Source organism: Bombina bombina, chromosome 7 (genome assembly GCF_027579735.1).
Source record: "Bombina bombina isolate aBomBom1 chromosome 7, aBomBom1.pri, whole genome shotgun sequence".
NCBI lineage: Eukaryota > Metazoa > Chordata > Amphibia > Anura > Bombinatoridae > Bombina > Bombina bombina.
In genome coordinates this window covers 45,035,305-45,054,582 of record NC_069505.1, presented here as the reverse complement: position 1 = coordinate 45,054,582, position 19,278 = coordinate 45,035,305, and the positions used below count along the sequence as shown (strand labels likewise).

Below are 19,278 nucleotides of genomic sequence, written 5' to 3'. Positions count from 1 at the left end.
AGGTATTTTGCACCTTTCGTTAGACTGGTGTGCCTTCGTGTTCTACTAAGGCATGTTTTTGGCGTTGCTGGAGGATCCCACTCTTAATTGGTCTAGGGATTCTCAGTCTTAATTTTCAACTGGCTTGCATGCATAGACATAAGGGGATGAAGTGATCTTCTTATAGTCTTTATTTGTGTATCCTTTCCAGCTCTGAGCTTGGAAGTCTCTGACCCCTGTTGGGCTGGTCCTGCGGGTCTGTCCGTTCTTCCTTGGCGATAACCTACGGGTTGCCTTATCTTATTTTGATCCGGTAAGGTTAATTTTTATTTGGTCTAAAGCTCATGTTGTGGTGTGATGTTTCCTTTAGGAACTTTCTTCTCTGGAATTGATACTCACGATTTTGTGGTCGCACTGCTTACAAAAGTCTGTCTGACTGTTCTTTATCCCTCCATCTCGGGGGGAGACTGTATGTGGTCTTGACAGTGCTGGGGCCCTTGGTTTCAAGCTGGTCCTGACTGGGTACAAATCCTTTTGTCTTTGAGGACTAGTTCAGACACGTGGCGCCTTTTTATGTCCGGTTAGTCCGGTGAGGGCGCCCAGTGATCACAATATGAATTGTTTTGTTTTCTTGTTTTATTTTACAAGCTTCAACTAGCATCCTGAGAGGGCTTGAGGGTCCGTGGTTGCTTAGGGGCATGGGGGATTGGTCCAGTCCTCATTCGCCTTTCAAGCTAGTAGACCGGGACTCCGTTGAGATCCGCAGCGACATGCTCAGTCGTTTCCAATTATTCCTTGGAACTAGCGTGTTCCTTCCCGTTGTGGGTTGGAGGCTTGGAGGATTTAGGTCCTTCATACCGCCGTTCTTATGGTTTTGCCTTTCATGGTCTCTTTGGAGGTGTCCTTTTAGGACTTGTTCCTTGTAGAGGTTTTCTTCCTTTGGGTCGAGACTTTCTTGACTTAGTCCGTTTTTTTCTGGTGGTTTTGGCCGCTTAATTAGGAAGTGAAGGCCGTGAGGTTCTGTCTTCCTTCAGGAGTTAGTCTTCTCCATATCAGGGGTGATAGGAGGTGTTGTCTCTTAGCTTTTTGCTTAGGGGATGTTTTTCTGCCTGAGTTCGGGATGCTTTGCATTCTTCTCCCTTGGGTGTGGTCCTCTGGAACGTTAATCTGAAAGGATTATGGAGACTAGCCTTTCATTCTACTGTCTTTCGGGTGACTCTGTTCTCGTTCGTTTTTTCAGGGACCCTATGTTGCGACATAGGGGCTAGCTCATCGGACTTGCAAGCAGGAAGGTCAGAGTTTACAGCCAACTTCGGGTACTGGTTATAAACTTTAAGGCCTGACTTGTCCTTCGGATGGAGTGTGGTGCTCTTCATGGTGAGTTTTTTTTCTCTGTTGGGTTAACAGTGGTGTCCGGATGATTTTCTCATTCGGTCCGTGTTTTGATCATACTATGGCTCCATGTCTTGTGGACATGTACGCTGTTCTTATGTGTGCCCTTCCCTTTTGAGGGGATAGTTTGTCTTCCTTATGAGCTGCGGTGTCCTCTCTCTGGAGGGTCTTTGTCCTACCCTGTGTGTAGGAGGTTGGATCAGGTGGCTTATTTATGTAAGGGACAGCATCTGCTGCTCTGTGGGTTCTGTTCCACCTGTTGGATTCTCCTTGGGAGTGCCTTATTTTGGAGGAGCGGATTGGGTTGGCACCCAAGCTCTGTTGGGGTGGGTTTGCATTTTTTATTTAATATCTATTTATCTTGGCTCTAATACTCAATACTCACAGGGTAAGACAACTACAAACAAACAAAAAAATTAAATTATGCTTACCTGATTATTTTCTTTTCTTCAGTTGTAAAGAGTCCACAGATGCATTCATTACTTTTTGAATTCAGAACCTGGCCACCAGGAGGAGGCAAAGAAAACCCAGCCAAAGGCTTAAATACCTCCCCCATCCCCCAGTAATTCTGCCGAGGGAACAAGGAACAGTAGAAGAAATATCAGGGTGAACAGGTGCCAGAAGAACAAAAATAACAGACGTCCCACAGAAAAATACGTGCGGGAAGCTGTGGACTCTCTCCATCTGAAGAAAAGAAAATTATCAGGTAAGCATAATTTTTTTTCTTCATAAATGGAAAGAGTCCACAGCTGCATTTATTACTTTTGGGAAAACAATAACCAAGCTATAGAGGACACTGACTGCAAAAACGGGAAGGTAAAAGAGGCGGCCTATTCTGAGGGCACCAGGGCTAATAAAAAAACCTACCCAACAACATCCTTCTTCGTCCGAAGCCGAGAACAACCTTGAAAAAGAAAAGGAAAAGGCCCAAGGACCCTGACCTCAGATAGTCCACAAGCCTTGCTAGAGACCTCAGGAACTAGACTCGACTGACTCAACAGCCTCCAGGAGACACCGTCGCCCACCAGTTGGTCTCCAAACACACACTTTACTAAAGAAAGGGCACAAGTTACCGTATTCTTCCACAACGAAGAAAAGACATGGAGAAGACATGAATGTTCTTGTAAAGCACAGCTAATCCCCCTTAATGGACTCAAGGCGCTGCTCATCTTATCAACCTTGAAAGGAGGAAGGCTGAGTAGACCTCGCCGGGGATCGAACTTGCAACCCTCTGTTTGCTACAGCGCAGAGTAGCCACGATGCATTAGTATGCTGAGCTAGCTTGTCTAGCTAGCATAAGGAACTCCAGACCAACAGAGACCCACCAGTCTCATAGAAACAAGGGGACGCAACGCCAAGATTCCAGAAATACAGAAACCACAGGAAAGGCCGGGAGTCTAAAACAGAGAGGATCTTCCCCTAACACAGTGCAACCGCACTCTAAAAAGCAACTGAAGACGAAGGTCCCCAAGTCGCAAAAACTTAAATTATGCTTACCTGATAATTTTCTTTTCTTCAGATGGAAAGAGTCCACAGCTGCATTCATTACTTTTGGGAATTCAGAACCTGGCCACCAGTAGGAGGCAAAGACACCCCAGCCAAAGGCTTAATACTCCTCCCACTTCCCTCATCCCCTAGTTATTATGCCGAGGAACTAGGAACAGTAGAAGAAATACCAGGGTGAAAAGGTGCCAGAAGAATAAAAAATCAGAAACGCCCCACAGAAAAATTACGGGTGGGGAGCTGTGGACTCTTTCCATCTGAAGAAAAGAAAATGATCAGGTAAGCATAATTTAAGTTTTTCTTCATAAATGGAAAGAGTCCACAGCTGCATTCATTACTTTTGGGAAAACAATACCCAAACTATAGAGGACACAATGCAAAAACGGGAGGGTACAATAGGCAACCCATTCTGAGGGCACCAGGCCTGAAAAAAAAACACACAACACAACCCAAACAAACCCCGCTTCGTCGGAGCCGGGCAAAAAATCTAGAAGGAAAAGGCCCCAAGGACACTGACCCGCACATAGTCCAAAAGCCTAGAGACCGCAAGCAGACTCACTGAGCCAACACTCCTCCAGGAGAACCCTCGCCCAGCAGTCAGACCCCACACAATCCTTACTAGTAAAGTACCAAAAACTCCAAAAGGGAGAGAACATGGTTAAGTCAAAGGGATACCTAAAAGGTACAGCAAAATCAAAAAGGAAAAACTCCCTGCAAAGGAAGACCAAGACCACAGAGATCCAAATGGATCCCGAGAACAAGGAGAGACGACACCCAACCCACAAGGAGCAAAAGGGCATCATCAAGGAGAAGAAACATCTCCCAAACCTCGTGCAACAGCACCGAAAAAAGACAGCTGAAGACAAAGTCCTCAAAACTTCAGAACTCAGAGATTGAGCCAACAGAATTACAAGTAGCAAACTCAGAAATAAACATCTGAGTCCAGTAGCACGCTGCCATACGTAGGAAGACACAGAGAAAACACTATCCATAAGGAGGAAGCGGACGAACACAAAAACAGATTGCCCAACCTCCAAGATAGAGGACACACTCCAAGCAATCCAGGCCGCCAAGCCTATTTAAAGATCTCAAAGGGGGAGAGACACAGAATCTCTAAAAGGAAAAAAGGTCCACTGTCACCCCCAAGACCTGAGGATGACCACAGATCTCAGATCCTACACCTAGCCAGACCAGCCCAAGCAAAGGTAGATCAGAAAGCAAGGGAACCTAAAGGAACCCCAAGACTGGCCCTCAAAATGGCAGAAGAATGGACACAGCCACTTCAACCAAAGAATCGAGCAGGCTTGAGACCCAAGGAGATCTAGCAAAGCCACCTGACTAAGTCTCAGTGCGGAGCCAGCAGCTCCCCAGATGGAAAGGAACAACTCAAAGTGCAGACCAATCCCCAAACCAGATAAAATATCTGTTCCAACCACCCGAACACAGGAGAGGCCCCTAAAAGGAACCACACCTCTGTAAGTAGTACAATGAGCCCCATTAAAGGAGAGCATCAATAAACACCTGCCCATAAGACAGGAAGCCGTAGAAAGATCTGAGATGCCACATCACTGACGAACATGGAAGAACCCCTTAAAACACCATCGTGCTAGCACACATAGCTGGTGCAAAAGTGACAGCTGAGCAACCGCAAACCTTCCGTTTGCTTGGCAGGAAAGCCCACCATCAGGTCACGTCAGTTGGCTGTCCCAAGGGAATCGTATCGTCCAGCACAAGACAAGCCCCAAGGAGCCCCAGCTCTCAGTAAATCTGGCCAAGTTGTAAAACAGAAAAGCCAGAACAAGAACTAAGCCCACGTACCCCAGAAACTGGGACCCCCAGGCCAGTCCTAGGATCATCAGGTCCGGTAACATCCCACAGCAGTATCCACAAAGAGAAAACGCTGAGTAAAATCCTTGACAACCGGAAGATCAAGACAAGAAACCCGGGCCCCACCAAAGTTTAGATTAAACAATCTTCCAGGAACATAAATCCCTCGTCTAATATCAAAAACAGATCTCCCAGGTAAAAATCCAAAATAACCCAGATAACAAGAGCAAAAAGCCCTTGAAGAGGCCACCCCTTACAGGAGCCCAGCACTCCAAAGAGCCAGAGCCATAAAAGTACACTAGAGCTAACAGGAGTCCAAGCAACATTAACATGACTATGCTTAAAAAGTGTGGCTAATCTCCTTTAAGGGACACAAGGCGCTGCTCATTTTATCAACCTCTAAAGGAGGAAAGGCAGAGTAGACCTCGCCGAGGATCGAACTAGCAACCCTCTGTGTGTTACAGTACAGAGTAGCCACAGATTAGTAGTATGCTGAGCTAGCTGTCCAGCTAGCCACGAGCTCCAGACACAAGGGGAACAGTGAAGTCACCCGAACAGAGCAACATCACGCCTCCACATCACTTCAGATTCAAAGTCAGAGGACAGTAAAAACATGGGTTCGGATGCCACCTGGATGGCAATACCTGAACCATAAGAGTGGAAAACCACTAGGACCTCTTCTTTTCCAAGAAGGAGATGCAGAGCATTCCCAACACCGGATAAGGAACCCTACCCGGATTCCAAAATGACCTCACAGCTTAATGTCCCGAAAAGGAACCAACTCCCGAAGGGAATCCAAGTACCCCGAAGGTGACCCATCCACAAAGGGAAACGGGCAAATTCCAAGTAGTCTCAATGAAGAAGAGAACCACTAAAGGAACAAGTCCAAAAAGGCTATTTAGGACTGAGACAATCCCGAGAGCCGCACAGACCTGCAAGTCCTCTTGAGAAAGCTTAGCTGAAATTTGTAAAACAAATAACTAGAAACACAATAATGTTAAGAGCACTAGGCACCCCAACCTGACCAGCAAGGTATATTAGGCGCCACGTGTCTGAATAAGCCGCGAGACAGAAGATCTGAACTCAAGCAGGACCAGCCTGCAACCAGGGTCATAACTGCCAAGCTCACTAAATTCGCCCTCAGAGAGGGAGGAAGAAAAACAGACAAATATGGGACTAATGTGTCTCGAACAACTTCCATAGAAGCAAACAGCGAGTATCGATCCCAGAGAAAGTTACCACAGGAAATTGAATGAAAAGAATAATAAAATTCATCCTAACCGGATAAAATAAAATGACAGGCAACCAGAGGGTTAACGCCCAAGAAGAACAGAAAGGTCTACAGGATCTGCCTAATGGAAACCCTGTTCTTCCAAAAAAACTGGGAAAGATCTTGATAACAAGACTTAAAGGAGATTACTTCATCCCACCATGTCTAACAAGGTGAGCCATTTGAAGGAGGAGACTGATGAATCCCATAACCGAGAAGTATAGGGTCCCCAAGCAGCTCAAAAACAAGTCTAAGAAGAACACAAAGGCGAGCCACCTGGACTTTGTAGACGTGCAATCGCCCAAAACATGTAAAAGCGAAAATGTGCCACAAACTCTGGGGGGGGGGGGGGGGGGGACAATCCACCCTCCAAGGAGGAAAAAACATATAACCTGGGTTACCCGCACGTGTAGTAGTAGGGAGTGGTAGGGAAATCGTCTCCCGGAGGACTTGGCCCCTTGACAGCAGTCCCTTGAATCCCTGAGCCTGAGGAACAAGGCACTCTAGAACAGCCAATGGGGCCAATTTGCATTTGTCACAGGACGAAGAATCTGTATCAGAAAGGTGAACAATCTCAACATCAGCATCCTCCATAACTGGATAAAAGATATAAAAAAATGGACTAATATAAAATAATTTAAATGACACCTGACACCCACAATGGCTGAGGCACTCACCACCTCCTATGAACCAGACACCAGTGAACTAGATTTCTCCGTCGACACAAAGTCAGGAATGCGGAAATGGGAGACCAGAACATAAACACGCCCGGTCACAAGGTGAACCGTACAGTACAAAAAAAGCACACCCGACCATAAGGACTCGTCACTTCGAAAGGCTGTTATGTTCCAAAAGCCACGAGCCCAGTTATCACTACACATAAGAAGATTGAATCACATAACAAACATGATAAAAAAAAACCTTGTTCAATAATCCACCTCAGGAGATATTAACCCTTGATTCCAAGATACTAAAGGAGTCCCATTGAGACCCTGTATTTTTTCATGTGAGTTCGCAGGAACAAATGAGTTGCAGTGCAATCATGAAGAAGTAAAATGAAATGATCTTACCGGAATTTTCGCTGTGGAACAGGAACACAGCCCTACAAGTGTGACGTATAGTAGCCTTGCCTCCACCATGGACTTGAGAGAAGAAAGCAGGCAGTGAAGTTCAACAACGCCAATTGCTTGTGGAGTTGTTAAAATGAGTCTGGATGGTTTCGCAGAAAGACTCTTCCTTCATCTCCGGACTCTAACTTTCATCCAAGCCCTCACTGTGAGACTGACAGAATTACTTAAAAACTCCCGTCCCATGTCAAAGAGTACTACCCTCCATAAGAGATGAAAACAAACCTCTGACACTTCTCAGCCAACCTCCTGGGACGAAAGGCAAAGAATAACTGGGGGATGAGGGAAATGGGAGGAGTATTTAAGCCTTTGGCTGGGGTGTCTTTGCCTCCTCCTGGTAGCCAGGTTCTTATTTCCCAAAAGTAATGAATGCAGCTGTGGACTCTCTTCATTTATGAAGAAAAAGGTAGCTCAGAATAACGAAATAATCAGAAACGAAACCTTGTGCAGCAAGCTCAGAACACCACCTGAAGCAAAAACACTGCATGCTGCAGTCATGTAAAAATGACTCTGAAACTTAAATATTTGCAGGGCAAGCAGAAATCAGCTGAAGATAGGAACCTTCAGATTGCTAAGTATCCACTAACCAACTGATAACGTCACAGGCTAAGAGCAGCCAGTCCTTCCCACAAACCTTCAACATGGAGAAAGGAGAAACTTTAAGAGGCTTACCGTACCTCGAATGCTCCGAGGACGAATTTAGCAGAGCAACAGATCTCAGTTCCTGCTCCAACACCGGACCAGCCCAAGCGACAGACATGTTGGATACACAGAAGGGACAGAAAGACCCCAACCACAAGCAACCAGGGAATGGAAATATGTTTCCCATATTCTCTCCCCTAACCATCATTTGACCACATTTACTAAGAATGAGGGGATCAGTAAAATGAGCCACCTCTTAATGTTGTGTTAGGGGAAAGGAATGGTCTTTTTTGTTCATATAGGTGGTGAGAGTCCACGATCCATTACTCCTGGGAATTACTCAAGACCTCTATTAAACCCCTCCTACCTCACATGTACCTCAGTCTTGTCTATGCCTCCCCTGGAGGAAGGTGATGAATGAAGGTGTGTATATTATTCTTTAGTGAGAGGGACTTTGTGTTGAGGCCCATTTTCCCCTTTGAGTACAGTGTTTGTCAGATGGATGTGTTTAGGGTATGGCTAGTGGCTCTCTTTCTCACCTCATGGGAAATTTTGTCACAAACCTTCCATAGTGATCACAGGGACTTGTCTTTTGCCTCCCCTTATGATCAACAATATACCCTCTTCCATAACCTCGGTTGATATGTTTCAATACTGGTTTGGCTATCTACTTTACTAGTAGATGAGTGTCTGTTGGTAAGTATCATGATTCTTTCTAATGGCAGTGAGAGTCCACAAATGTATTCATAACCTATGGGAACTACTTCACCTGGCCACCAGGAGGAGACAAAGACTCCCTAACAAAGCATTAAATATCCCTCCCACTTCCCCTACCCTCCCAGTAGTTATTTGCCTCGTTTCATGGAGGTTGGCAAAGAGAGGTGCTCTGCTGAAGATTGTGAATTTATTGTTCTCATTGGATAGTTTCCTTCAAGAGAGGACAGGGGAACTGTTAGTAACCATGCAATTCTCCTAGTGGAGTTTTGGTGAATGTTAGCTCTAGATGTTGCAAGGAAGTTCCCAGGCCTCCTTCAAGCATGTATGTACATTTGCTATCCTCCCCTTCAGACAAACAGTGTTTATTACACAGATTTTCCTTGTGTCACAAACCCTGTCAGGATGGAAATTGCTACTGTTAGACCTTGAACTGCTGTGAGCGCAGCCTAGAACATCAGATGGAAGGAAGACCTCTGACTGGTAAGTCCCTGTAACCCCTGCTCTTCCCTAATGGCTTGTTGCCTCAGATGTGGGACTGAACTTGGTAAGAGAGATGGGTAGCAAGAATTCACTACTTATTGCACATTTATTAAATACTTCTAGTGGAAGGGACTTGTGCTTAAACGTTATTACACAGCGACTGCTCCGATTAACATATGATGATCCAAAGCCGTTACACACTGTCTGGTGTGTATTGCAAGACACAGGGCTGATCGCTAGTCCGCTATTAGGACTTGACATTTGCTATACGGCTCTCACAGTGAGGGGGAGTGTCTAAACAGAGCGGGAGCTGGGCTAGCGTGATGTATGATGCGGCACGCTTTCCCGCTCCACTCTGAGATTTTTGTTGCACTTCGACTTCCGGTTCTCCTGAGAGCGAATCAGCAGGGCAATGGCTAGCAGGGAGGTGGTAAGGCACCCTGACTAAGCATTATTTGGAGCTTATTTAAGCAGGAATATAGGGACTATATGGCATAATAGAGGATTTGTTATCTGCCTTTAGTCAAGAGGAGGCGAGCCCTCCTACAATAATGGAGTGAAATAAATGTATGCTTAGCAGGATGACCACGGTATGCACACCAGCCCAATTGTGTAATTATTCCTTCTGTACTGCTGTCTTATTCTAGCGGCTTAGTAATAGGTCCCCCTGCACTTTCCCCTGCATCTAGGTTATCTCAATAAGTCCTGTCACCTCGCAGGATTCTGTTAACACAGATATGCCAGTGCTACAACCACAGGCTACCTCCCCACGTCCTTCACATGCAGTGCTCTGTGACCCTGTCCCTCAAACATCCTCAGGGGTTTCAGCCTCCCCTCTTGATTTTGAAGCTCAATTTCAATCTGCTACTGCTATGCGCATTGCAGGAAAGAGGAAGAGTAAACATGGCTCCTCTGAGATTAGAACCAACTACCCTCTTCAGGCTTCAGCGGCCAGTCAGGTTGAATTCTCTGATGAGGAATATTCCTTGACACGTTCTGAGGGAGAACTCTCATCCTCTAGCTCCTCTTGTGAGTAAATTCAGGAGACAGATGATGTTAAATTTAGGTTTAAATTGAACACGTAAGATATTTACTTAGAGGCTTTGTCCACGATGGACATACCAGAGTCTAATCCATCTGAGGATAAAAGGGTTCAGATGCTGGATATGGTGTTCCAGCCTAAGCTTAAGATCCCTGAAGTGTTCCCAGTCCCTTCTCTGATGGCAGACATTATATCAAAAGAATGGGAGACACCAGGTATTCCCTTTTCTCCTCCAAAGGTGGATGGTGCGTTTTCCACTGTAGCAAAGTGTACCACTATCCCACTAGAGGATAGCACATCCTTCAAGAACCCTATGGACAGAAAATTAGAGGGATACCTGAGAAGGATGTTTATTAAAATGGGTTTACTTTTTTCAGCCTGCTGCAGGTATTGCAGCAATGACAAGAGCTGCCACTTTCTGGTGGGAGTCTCTATCTGAGCCAATTTTGTTCAAGTCTCTGTTAGAGGATATTCAGAACCGCATTGTGACGCAGTTATACAAATCATTCGCCTTAATTCTAAGACCGCTGTGCTTGCCAGAAGGGCTCTCTGGTTAAAGTTCTGGTCAGTGGACATGGTTTCCAAGTTGAGTTTGAATCTACAGTCTCTCTCTTTTTTACTCGGTTGCTCTTTGTATGGAAATCCTAGGTCTCATGATTGCAGCTTCAGATGCAATTCGGTTTACCTGTTTTCACATGAGGCCTTTTCAGCTGTATATGCTGGGTCAATGTTGCAGAGATTATCCTTGGCTGTCTCAAAGGATATTTTTGGATCTAAGTTGGTGGCTGGATCATCAGTTTATTATTCAGGGGGCTTCTTTTGCTCATTCTACCTGGACTGTGATCACTACAGTTGCAAGTCTCTCAAGTTGGGGAGCTGTTTAGGGTCTCTGAGAGCAAAGGGAGTCCTTAAGAGGCAAGGTTACTAATAAATGTTCTAGAACTCTGTGCAGTTTTCAGGGCTCTTCAAGCTTTGGCCTCTGTTGAAAAGAGAGTGTCATCTCCGTTTCCAGTCAGACAATGACACAGCAGTAGCTAATGTTAACCATCAAGTGGGAACTCAGTTCCCTAGCAATGATGGAGGTGTCTCAAATTCTCTCATGGGCATTAACAAATTCCTGTCTAGTCTCCGATTCATATTCCAGGGGTGAACAACAGGAGACAGACTTTCTCAGTCGTCAATCTCTACATCCATGTATGATTAAGGGTTTTGTACCTGAAACGTCACAATTTTTTGTAATCCTGGTATTACAAAATAAAGACTTTTTTTTTTTTTTCATCTAATTTGCAAGAGTCCATGAGCTAGTGACTTATGGGACATACAATCCTACCAGGAGGGGCAAAATTTCCCAAACCTCAAAATGCCTATAAATACACCCCTCACCACACCCACAATTCAGTTTTACAAACTTTGCCTCCTATGGAGGTGGTGAAGTAAGTTTGTGCTAAGATTTCTACGTTGATATGCGCTTCTCAGCATTGTTGAAGCCCGATTCCTCTCAGAGTACTGCGAATGTCAGAGAGACGTGAAGGGAGTATCACTTATTGAATACGATGATTTCCCTAACGGGGGTCTATTTTCATAGGTTCTCTGTTATCGGTCGTAGAGATTCATCTCCTACCTCCCTTTTCAGATCGACGATATACTCTCATATTCCATTACCTCTACTGATAACTGTTTCAGTACTGGTTTGGCTATCTGCTATATATGGATGGGTGTCTTTTGGTAAGTATGTTTTTATTACTTAAGACACCTCAGCTATGTTTTGGCACTTTATGCATTTATATAAAGTTCTAAATATATGTATTGTACTTATATTTGCCATGAGTCAGGTTCATGTATTTCCTTTTTGCAGACTGTCAGTTTCATATTTGGGGAAGTTAATATTAAGAAATATTTTTCTTACCTGGGGTTTAATCTTTTTTTCAATTGACTGCTTTGTTTCAAATTGCGGGCTGACTTAGGCTCACGGGTGCACCAAATGCTACACTTTATTGCGTCATTCTTGGTGCAATAATTTTTTGGCGCGAAAGGAACGTCCGTTGACGCAAGTTCGTCATTTCCGGCGTCGTAATTGACGCAGAAGTTCACACAGGGTTGCGTCGTTAGTGACGCGAGTGTGTAATTTTCGGACATGGTTGGCGCCAAAAAAAATTTCAGTTACGTTGTGTGTCATACTTGGCGCTAAATTTTTTTCAATATTTATTTGCCCCATTGCTTTTTGCCTCTTGCCTTTTTCTATGTCAGAGGGCTATGCTATTTGCATTTTTTTCCCATTCCTGAAACTGTCATATAAGGAAATTGACAAATTTTGCTTTATATTTTTTTTTTTTATTTTACATTTTGCAAGATGTCTCAATCTGATCCTGCCTCAGAAGTATCTGTTGGAACTTTGCTGTCTGATGTCGGTACTACTAAAGCTAAGTGTATTATATTTCCGAATGTCATTTGTATTGGTTATCATGATAAACTTTTTACATGCAGATATTGTATCCATCAGTTTATAGTACATTTACTGTTGTTGTTCCTTCAACTTTTAATGTACATGTTATACCTATGAAATTTTAAGAATTTGTTTCGGATTCTATTCAGAAGGCTTTTGTCTGCTATTCTGCCTTCTAATTATTATAAAGGTCTTTTAAAACTTCTCATAAAGTTGATGAAATTTCAAATGACCGACAATGTAATGAATTATCCTTTTCGGATGAGGATCTATCTGATTCAGAAGATCTTTCCTCAGATATTGACACTAACAAATCTACTTATTTATTTAAAATGAAGTATTTTCTTTCTTTGTTAAAAAGAGGTGTTAATTATTTTGGATATCATGGAAACTAGTGCTCTTGATATTAGAACTAGTAAATTCTGTTTTTTAAACCTCCTGTGATTGCTCCAGAGGTTTTTTCCGTTCCTGATGCTATTTCTCTTATGATTTCTAAGGAATGGAATTAGCGGGGTACTTATTTTATTCCTTCTTCAAGGTTTTTAAAAAGAAAAAATAATAATAATTTTTTATCAGCAATTTCTATAGAGTTTTGGGAAAAGATCCTCAACTTGTTGGGGCTATTTCTACTCTTGCTGAATGTACCTCTATTCCTATGGAAGATAGTACTTAAAGGGACACTATACCTAAACATTTTCTTTCATGATTAAGGTAGAGAATATAATTTTAAACAACATTCCAATTTACTTCTATTACCTAATTTGCTTTATTCTTTAGATATACTTTAATGAAGAAATAGCAATGCACACGGTGAACCAATCACAGGAGGCATCTATGTGCAGCTACCAATCAGCAGCTACTAAGCATATCTAGATATGCTTTTCAGCAAAGAATATCAAGAGAATGAAGCAAAACAGATAAAAGAAGTAAATTGGAAAGCTGTTTATAATTGTATGCTCTTTCTAAATCATGAAAGAAAAAATTTGGGTTTCATGTCCCTTTAAGTTCTTTTAGATAGGAGACTTGATTCTTATCTAAGGAAAACTTATTTATATTCAGGTCGTCTCAGGCCTGCATTTTCTTTGGCTGATTGCAGCTGCATCAACTTTTTTGTTGGAGATTTAGCGCAGCAAGAATTGGATTCTGATTTATTTAGTATTATTCGCTTTCTGCAACATACTAATCAGTTCTGATGCCATTTTTTTTATATCATTAAGATTGATGTTAGATCTATGTCTATAGCTATTCTTAGCTACAAGAGTTTGAGGCTTAAATCTTGGATTGTTATGACTTTTTAAGTCTAGATTGCTATTTCTTCTTTCCAAGGTAATAAGAGACCTAAGGTAAATATTAAGCTTCTAAATTGTTTTCGTTCTTTTTTTCAATAAGGAACAAAAACCTAATCCTTCCCTATGGAATCTGTTTCCATTTGGAAACCTTCTTTAAATGGAATAAATCCAACCCATTTAAGAAACCAAAAAGCCAACTCCTAAGTCCGCATGAAGGTGCGACTCTCATTCCTGCTCAACTGGTAGGGGGCAGATTAAGGTTTTTTTCAAGAATATTTTGGATAATTCGGTCCAAATCTATGGTTTCAGAATATTGTTTCGAATAGGATTCTGAATTCCGATTCCCATACTTCAAACGGTATACTAGTTATCGTTGCAGTAACATGCTATGATATTTGCTGTGTTATGGGAGCCATCTAGTGGCCAAGGAATGAATCAGACTTAGTGGCAAATTAATTCAGCGGAATTCTCAGAATTTGTGAAAGCAAGGAGGTTTATCAATTAGAGGTTGGAGAAAGGTAAATTCAGTATCTTAATGGGCTTTTGCTGGTGATATGGGAAGGAGTGCTCCCTACTGTCAGCAGTTTTTACACCTTAGCAAATCTAGATATGCCTAAGTATGTTGAAAACGTATGTTGGCTTCATATGTATGCTGGCATATTATTATGTGTTCCACTCCGCTGCCCCGGCCGCAGGCCACAGAGCGGAGTCAAACTTTCACAAGCCTGTAATATAAAAACATTATTAGGAGGTGAATCTAAGTTCTTAAATTAATTCTGAGAGCTAGAGTGTGGAACAGATCTGCCTATTGTCAACTTTCAGTTATCCTAAGTGCTATAAGATGTAATGAAGTAATACACCGAAATGCCATAGGCTGTGTGTGGTATATGATTGAGTATAGACTGATATGGGACAGGGCAAACTTTTATAGTATATTAGCCACTCTAATGTTGGCAAGTGCTGTGTGTCAGGTAACCTTTTGTGGCGTTTGAAATAGAAATGAGTGTCAGTAGTCATCTCGCAATCAAACTTATGAATGTCATATTTGCACTCCTTTATATTACATTAATGCCTGCAGTGTATGCATCTTTTATAAATTGAGTATCTACAAGCAGAGTACATTATAGAGAGAAATTCCTGCCGGACTAAAGATAAATAGTTAGCAGCTACCCCTCCACTAGATACGTAAACCACAGGTAAACATCTTGGAGATCATATTATACACATAAAACAGAGCATAACAGTTTTAAAACATCAAATAACATCTTGGGAACATTAACGGTAGCTCCAGTAATCAGGGGGAGACGTAGACATTTTTGTTACTATTCATTTTAACTTGCGTTAGCCCCCCGAGTCTAATTGCAGCCTACACAGTGTCTCTATGAAAATACCAGGTTTCCGTTGCCAGAGAGTAATGAGACAGGTTTTATGTACAGCTTTTTCCCTGGAGCTGGAGTACGTTGGTCACTGCAGGGTCTGACTAGGTTTTATTTATTTATATTTATATATATATATATATATATATATATATATATATATATATATATATATATATATATGTATGTATGTCACAGTTTCACCATGTGTCGGTGGTAGTTCCACAATGATGGGTTCCTGCACTAGTGTTGCCATGTTGATGTCAGCATCAGAACCCATCTGTTTGTCGGTTCTAAACGTGGCTGATTTACCAGTATCGAGAAGGTATAGGAATGTTCATGTCCAGCGGCCGGGAAGTGTATTCTGTCCTTGCTACCCCACCGGAGCCCTTCAGCACGATCTGCAAGTGAAACTCAGTCAAGGCTACCTCTTTGTTGTAAGGGTCATTCTTGTCATCCCTTGCTGTTGTATGTAGTTCCTGCTCTGACAGCTGTATCGGAAAGTTTTCTGCACACGGAGGCTTGCTCCCTATTATAATGTCCCTCCGGTCGCCATCTTTGTTTGTGAATATTGTAGGAATCTCTGCTGGGTCTTTTGTAATTATGTGCTTTATCGGTGGTAGAGTGTTCTTTGTGCGGTCCAGCGGAAGCGGTCGCTGATATATTCTAAAAAGAATGTTCTCTAATCTAGCAAAGCGCTGTTGTAACTCCTGCTCTAAGCTTGTCTCCCATGTGGTCACCATTAAGATGTTCCCGTGGACAGCAACTTGAAAATAGGGGTGCACACTTCTATAGAGTTGTTAGTTGTAGTTTGCCTGTTCTGCTCAATGTTACTCCAAAGGAGGGCTATGTGGTGGTGAAGAATCGGTAAGTCGAGGTTGTCCGACAGCACCAATAACCCTGTTTCTTCCTCAGTCATAAAAACAGCAAGAAAAGCAGGTATGGGATCACAACTGCTAGAATTGTGATGTCTTTATAAAATATATTTGTGATCTTGCTGTTAGTGCACAATAAACAGCGGGTTACTGTAGATTCAGCCGGAACCCTCAGAAGAGACATCCTTCTCTGAACGCTGCACGAACACGCCCCCGGCAGCAGTGTTTTTAACTGTAAAACATAGCTATAAACAAAGTTGCAAACACTGATGCTAAATGGCAGACTCTTGAGCTCACCTAGGACTACTCTTTAACACAAGATACCAAGAGAACAGCAAAATTGATAATAGAAGGAAATTGTAAAGTTGTTTAAAAGTCCATGCTCTATCCAATCAATTTAAGTTTAATTTTGACTTTACTGTCCCTTTAAGAGAACAGGTAAGCCAAATATAAACTTTTAAGCTTCAGAGAGAAAATGCCATTTTAAATTACTTTTGCATTTCTTTACTCTTGGTATCATTTGTTTAAAAGCATACCTAGGTAGGCTCCAGAGCAGCAATGCACTATTGGTAGGCAGCTGCCGATTGGTGGCTATGCACATATGCCTTTTGTCATTGGCTTACAAGATGTGTTCAGCTACTCTAGCTCCCAGTAGTGCTTTGTTGCACTTGAGCTGCATTTTGCTGAGGTTAAACACATTTATATGTAATCAAGTGTAATATAACGCAGCATTTTCCTTTTGCACTTTTATGTTCCTTTTGGATATATCAGATTTTTGTGTGTGAGAGTATGTCTTTTGAAAATATTTTTCAGTCAGCAGGTTGTTTGCTTTTGGTGTGTTATTGATTAAAGCGACATTAAACTCCAAAAATATTATTTCATGATTTAGATAGAGAATACAATTTTAAATTCTTCTATTATCTAATTTGTTTTATTCTTTAGATATCCTTTGTTGAAGAAATAGCAAAGCACATGGGCAAGCCAATCACACGAGGCATCTATGTGCAGTTACCAATCAGCAGCTACTGAGCCTATCTAGATATGCTTTTCAGCAAAGTATATCAAGGGAAAAAGCAAATTAGATCATAGAAGTTAATTAGAAAGCTGTTTAAAATTACAGCAGGCAATCACCTTTTACTTAAAGGGGCACTGAACCCAAAATTTTTCTTTTATGATTCAGATAGAGCATGAAATTTTAAGCAACTTTCTAATTTACTCCTATTATCAAATTTTCTTCATTCTCTTGGTATCTTTATTTGAAATGCAATTGAGTTTAGATGCCGGCCCATTTTTGATGAACAACCTGGGTTGTCCTTGCTGATTGGTGGATAGATTCATCCACGAATAAAAAAGTGCTGTCCAGAGTTCTGAACGTAAAAAAAGCTTAGATTCCTCCTTTTTCAAATAAAGATAGCAAGAGAACGAAGAAAAATTGATAATAGGAGTAAATTAGAAAGTTGCTTAAAATTGCTACTCTATCTGAATCACAAAATAATCAATTTGAGTTCAGTGACCCTTTAAGTGGGTTTTAAACTGCTCTTATTTAATCAGAGGGGGGAGATAAGGGCTCTGAAGTAGCGTCCCTCTCCATTCCTAGAAATGACCTCCCACTTAGTGGAGCAGGTGATCAGCTGCATTCTAGGGAGACAAGTGACCCCTTATTTGAAAGCTACAAAATATTTCATGAATATTGATTGTTTTTCGCCATCTATTCTGGTAACTGAGCCAGATGGTTTCCAAAGTTTCTTTGGTGTATTGGATGTTCTTTTGGCTTATGGGCTCAGGAAGAAATTGGTTCCTTTTTGAGTTTTATTCCCTGTTTGTTGATTCTGTCTTTATTAGGTCTCTCAACAGTCTTGTAATGCTGACCGCTATTTGCACCTCTTAGCCAATAGCCGTGCGGGCTATTCAGCATGGCGGCAACTGCCTGCAGAGCTATTGGCTAGGAGGTGCAAACGTTACCTCTCAGCAAAATAGCGTTCTGCCGTGGGCTGATTGAGCAGCCAGTGCTGCAAACGCTTCAAACAAACAAAGGAACTTTCAGCATGAAGTATTTGATACTTCATGACTCAAAGTCCCCTTTATTTGTTCCAATGGTAAATCCTAGCGTTTCACAAACACTAGGATTTACCATCACTTTAAGTTCAAACATGGCCGCACCCATTACTGTATAGAAACTCAGTGGAATTTAGAAAACCAACAATTTTCAGAGTTAAATTACATGAAAAGGGAACAAAATAAAAAATGAAAGTATATTGCAAAGTCTCTTAACTACAAATAATTAAATATTTTATATTACAATCTCATACTGCTTAATTTCCCCTTAAACATTTCAAGCATGCTAATTAATCAACAGTAAAAATGTTTGTTTCCTTTTGGTTTTAACACTAATTTCTGATTTTAGCAAATAATGAGAGATCGCTGGATGAATGTAGGACATGAGGATGATGAACTGAAACCGTACGTGGATCCAGTTCCAGATTACAAGGATCCTAAAAGGACAGGTTTGTCGCTTGTTTTCCAGCTGTGGGGAAAGACAGTAGGTAGTTGATCAACATATACAAATGTTTATCCAGACAATAGAATAGACTACACATAGCTTCTGTTGTTTTTGTTACAGTTGATAACTGATAAATTTCCCTTCATAGCTTCAAAATCTTCTATGTTTTGGATTTCTTTTCTTGATATACCAAGTTTGTGTATGTTTTGAATGTTAGTCACTTGGTCACAGTTCTATTCTAATAATAGATCTGTTACATTGGCATTCAATCAAATTGAATATTTGTATGATAAATTTTCTTTACTAGAAAACTACCTATCTTAAGTATGTATTCTTTAACACCCCTCATGTATCAGGCTAATGCTCTCTATTTTATATTTAAAGAGATAGTCTACGCTAAAATTTGTATTGTTTAAAAGGATAATGCCTTTACTACCCATTCCCTAGCTTTGTACAACCAATATTGTTATATTAATATACTTTATAACATTTAAACCTCTAAATATCTGCCTGTCACTAAAGACAGCTTCTTATCGCATGCTTTTTAATTAGCTTTTCACAACAAGAGACTGCTAGTTCATGTGGACCATATACTGTAGATACCATTATGTTCATGCCTGGGGAGTTATTTAAGAGTTAGCACAACACAGTACTAAATGCAAGTCAATAGATAATTAATAAAAAGTCATGTGATCTGGGGGCTGTCAGAAAATGCTTAGATACAAGGTAATCACAGAGGTAAAAAGTAAATTAATATAACTTTGTTGATTATGCAAAATTGGGGAATGGGTAATAAAGGGATTCTTTTAAAACAAT

The 19,278-nt window shown here is 41.6% G+C and overlaps 1 protein-coding gene across 1 annotated transcript in view; it reads left to right on the top strand.

The window, feature by feature from the left end:
* MARK2 (microtubule affinity regulating kinase 2) overlaps positions 1-19,278 on the top strand; it is a gene marked incomplete at its 5' end in the record, with an annotated part of 681,669 nt that overhangs the window by 166,327 nt on the left and 496,064 nt on the right. Inside the window, 1 exon segment of the mRNA XM_053720068.1 lies at positions 18,367-18,466. Within this exon segment, the coding sequence (XP_053576043.1) occupies positions 18,367-18,466 (100 nt within the window).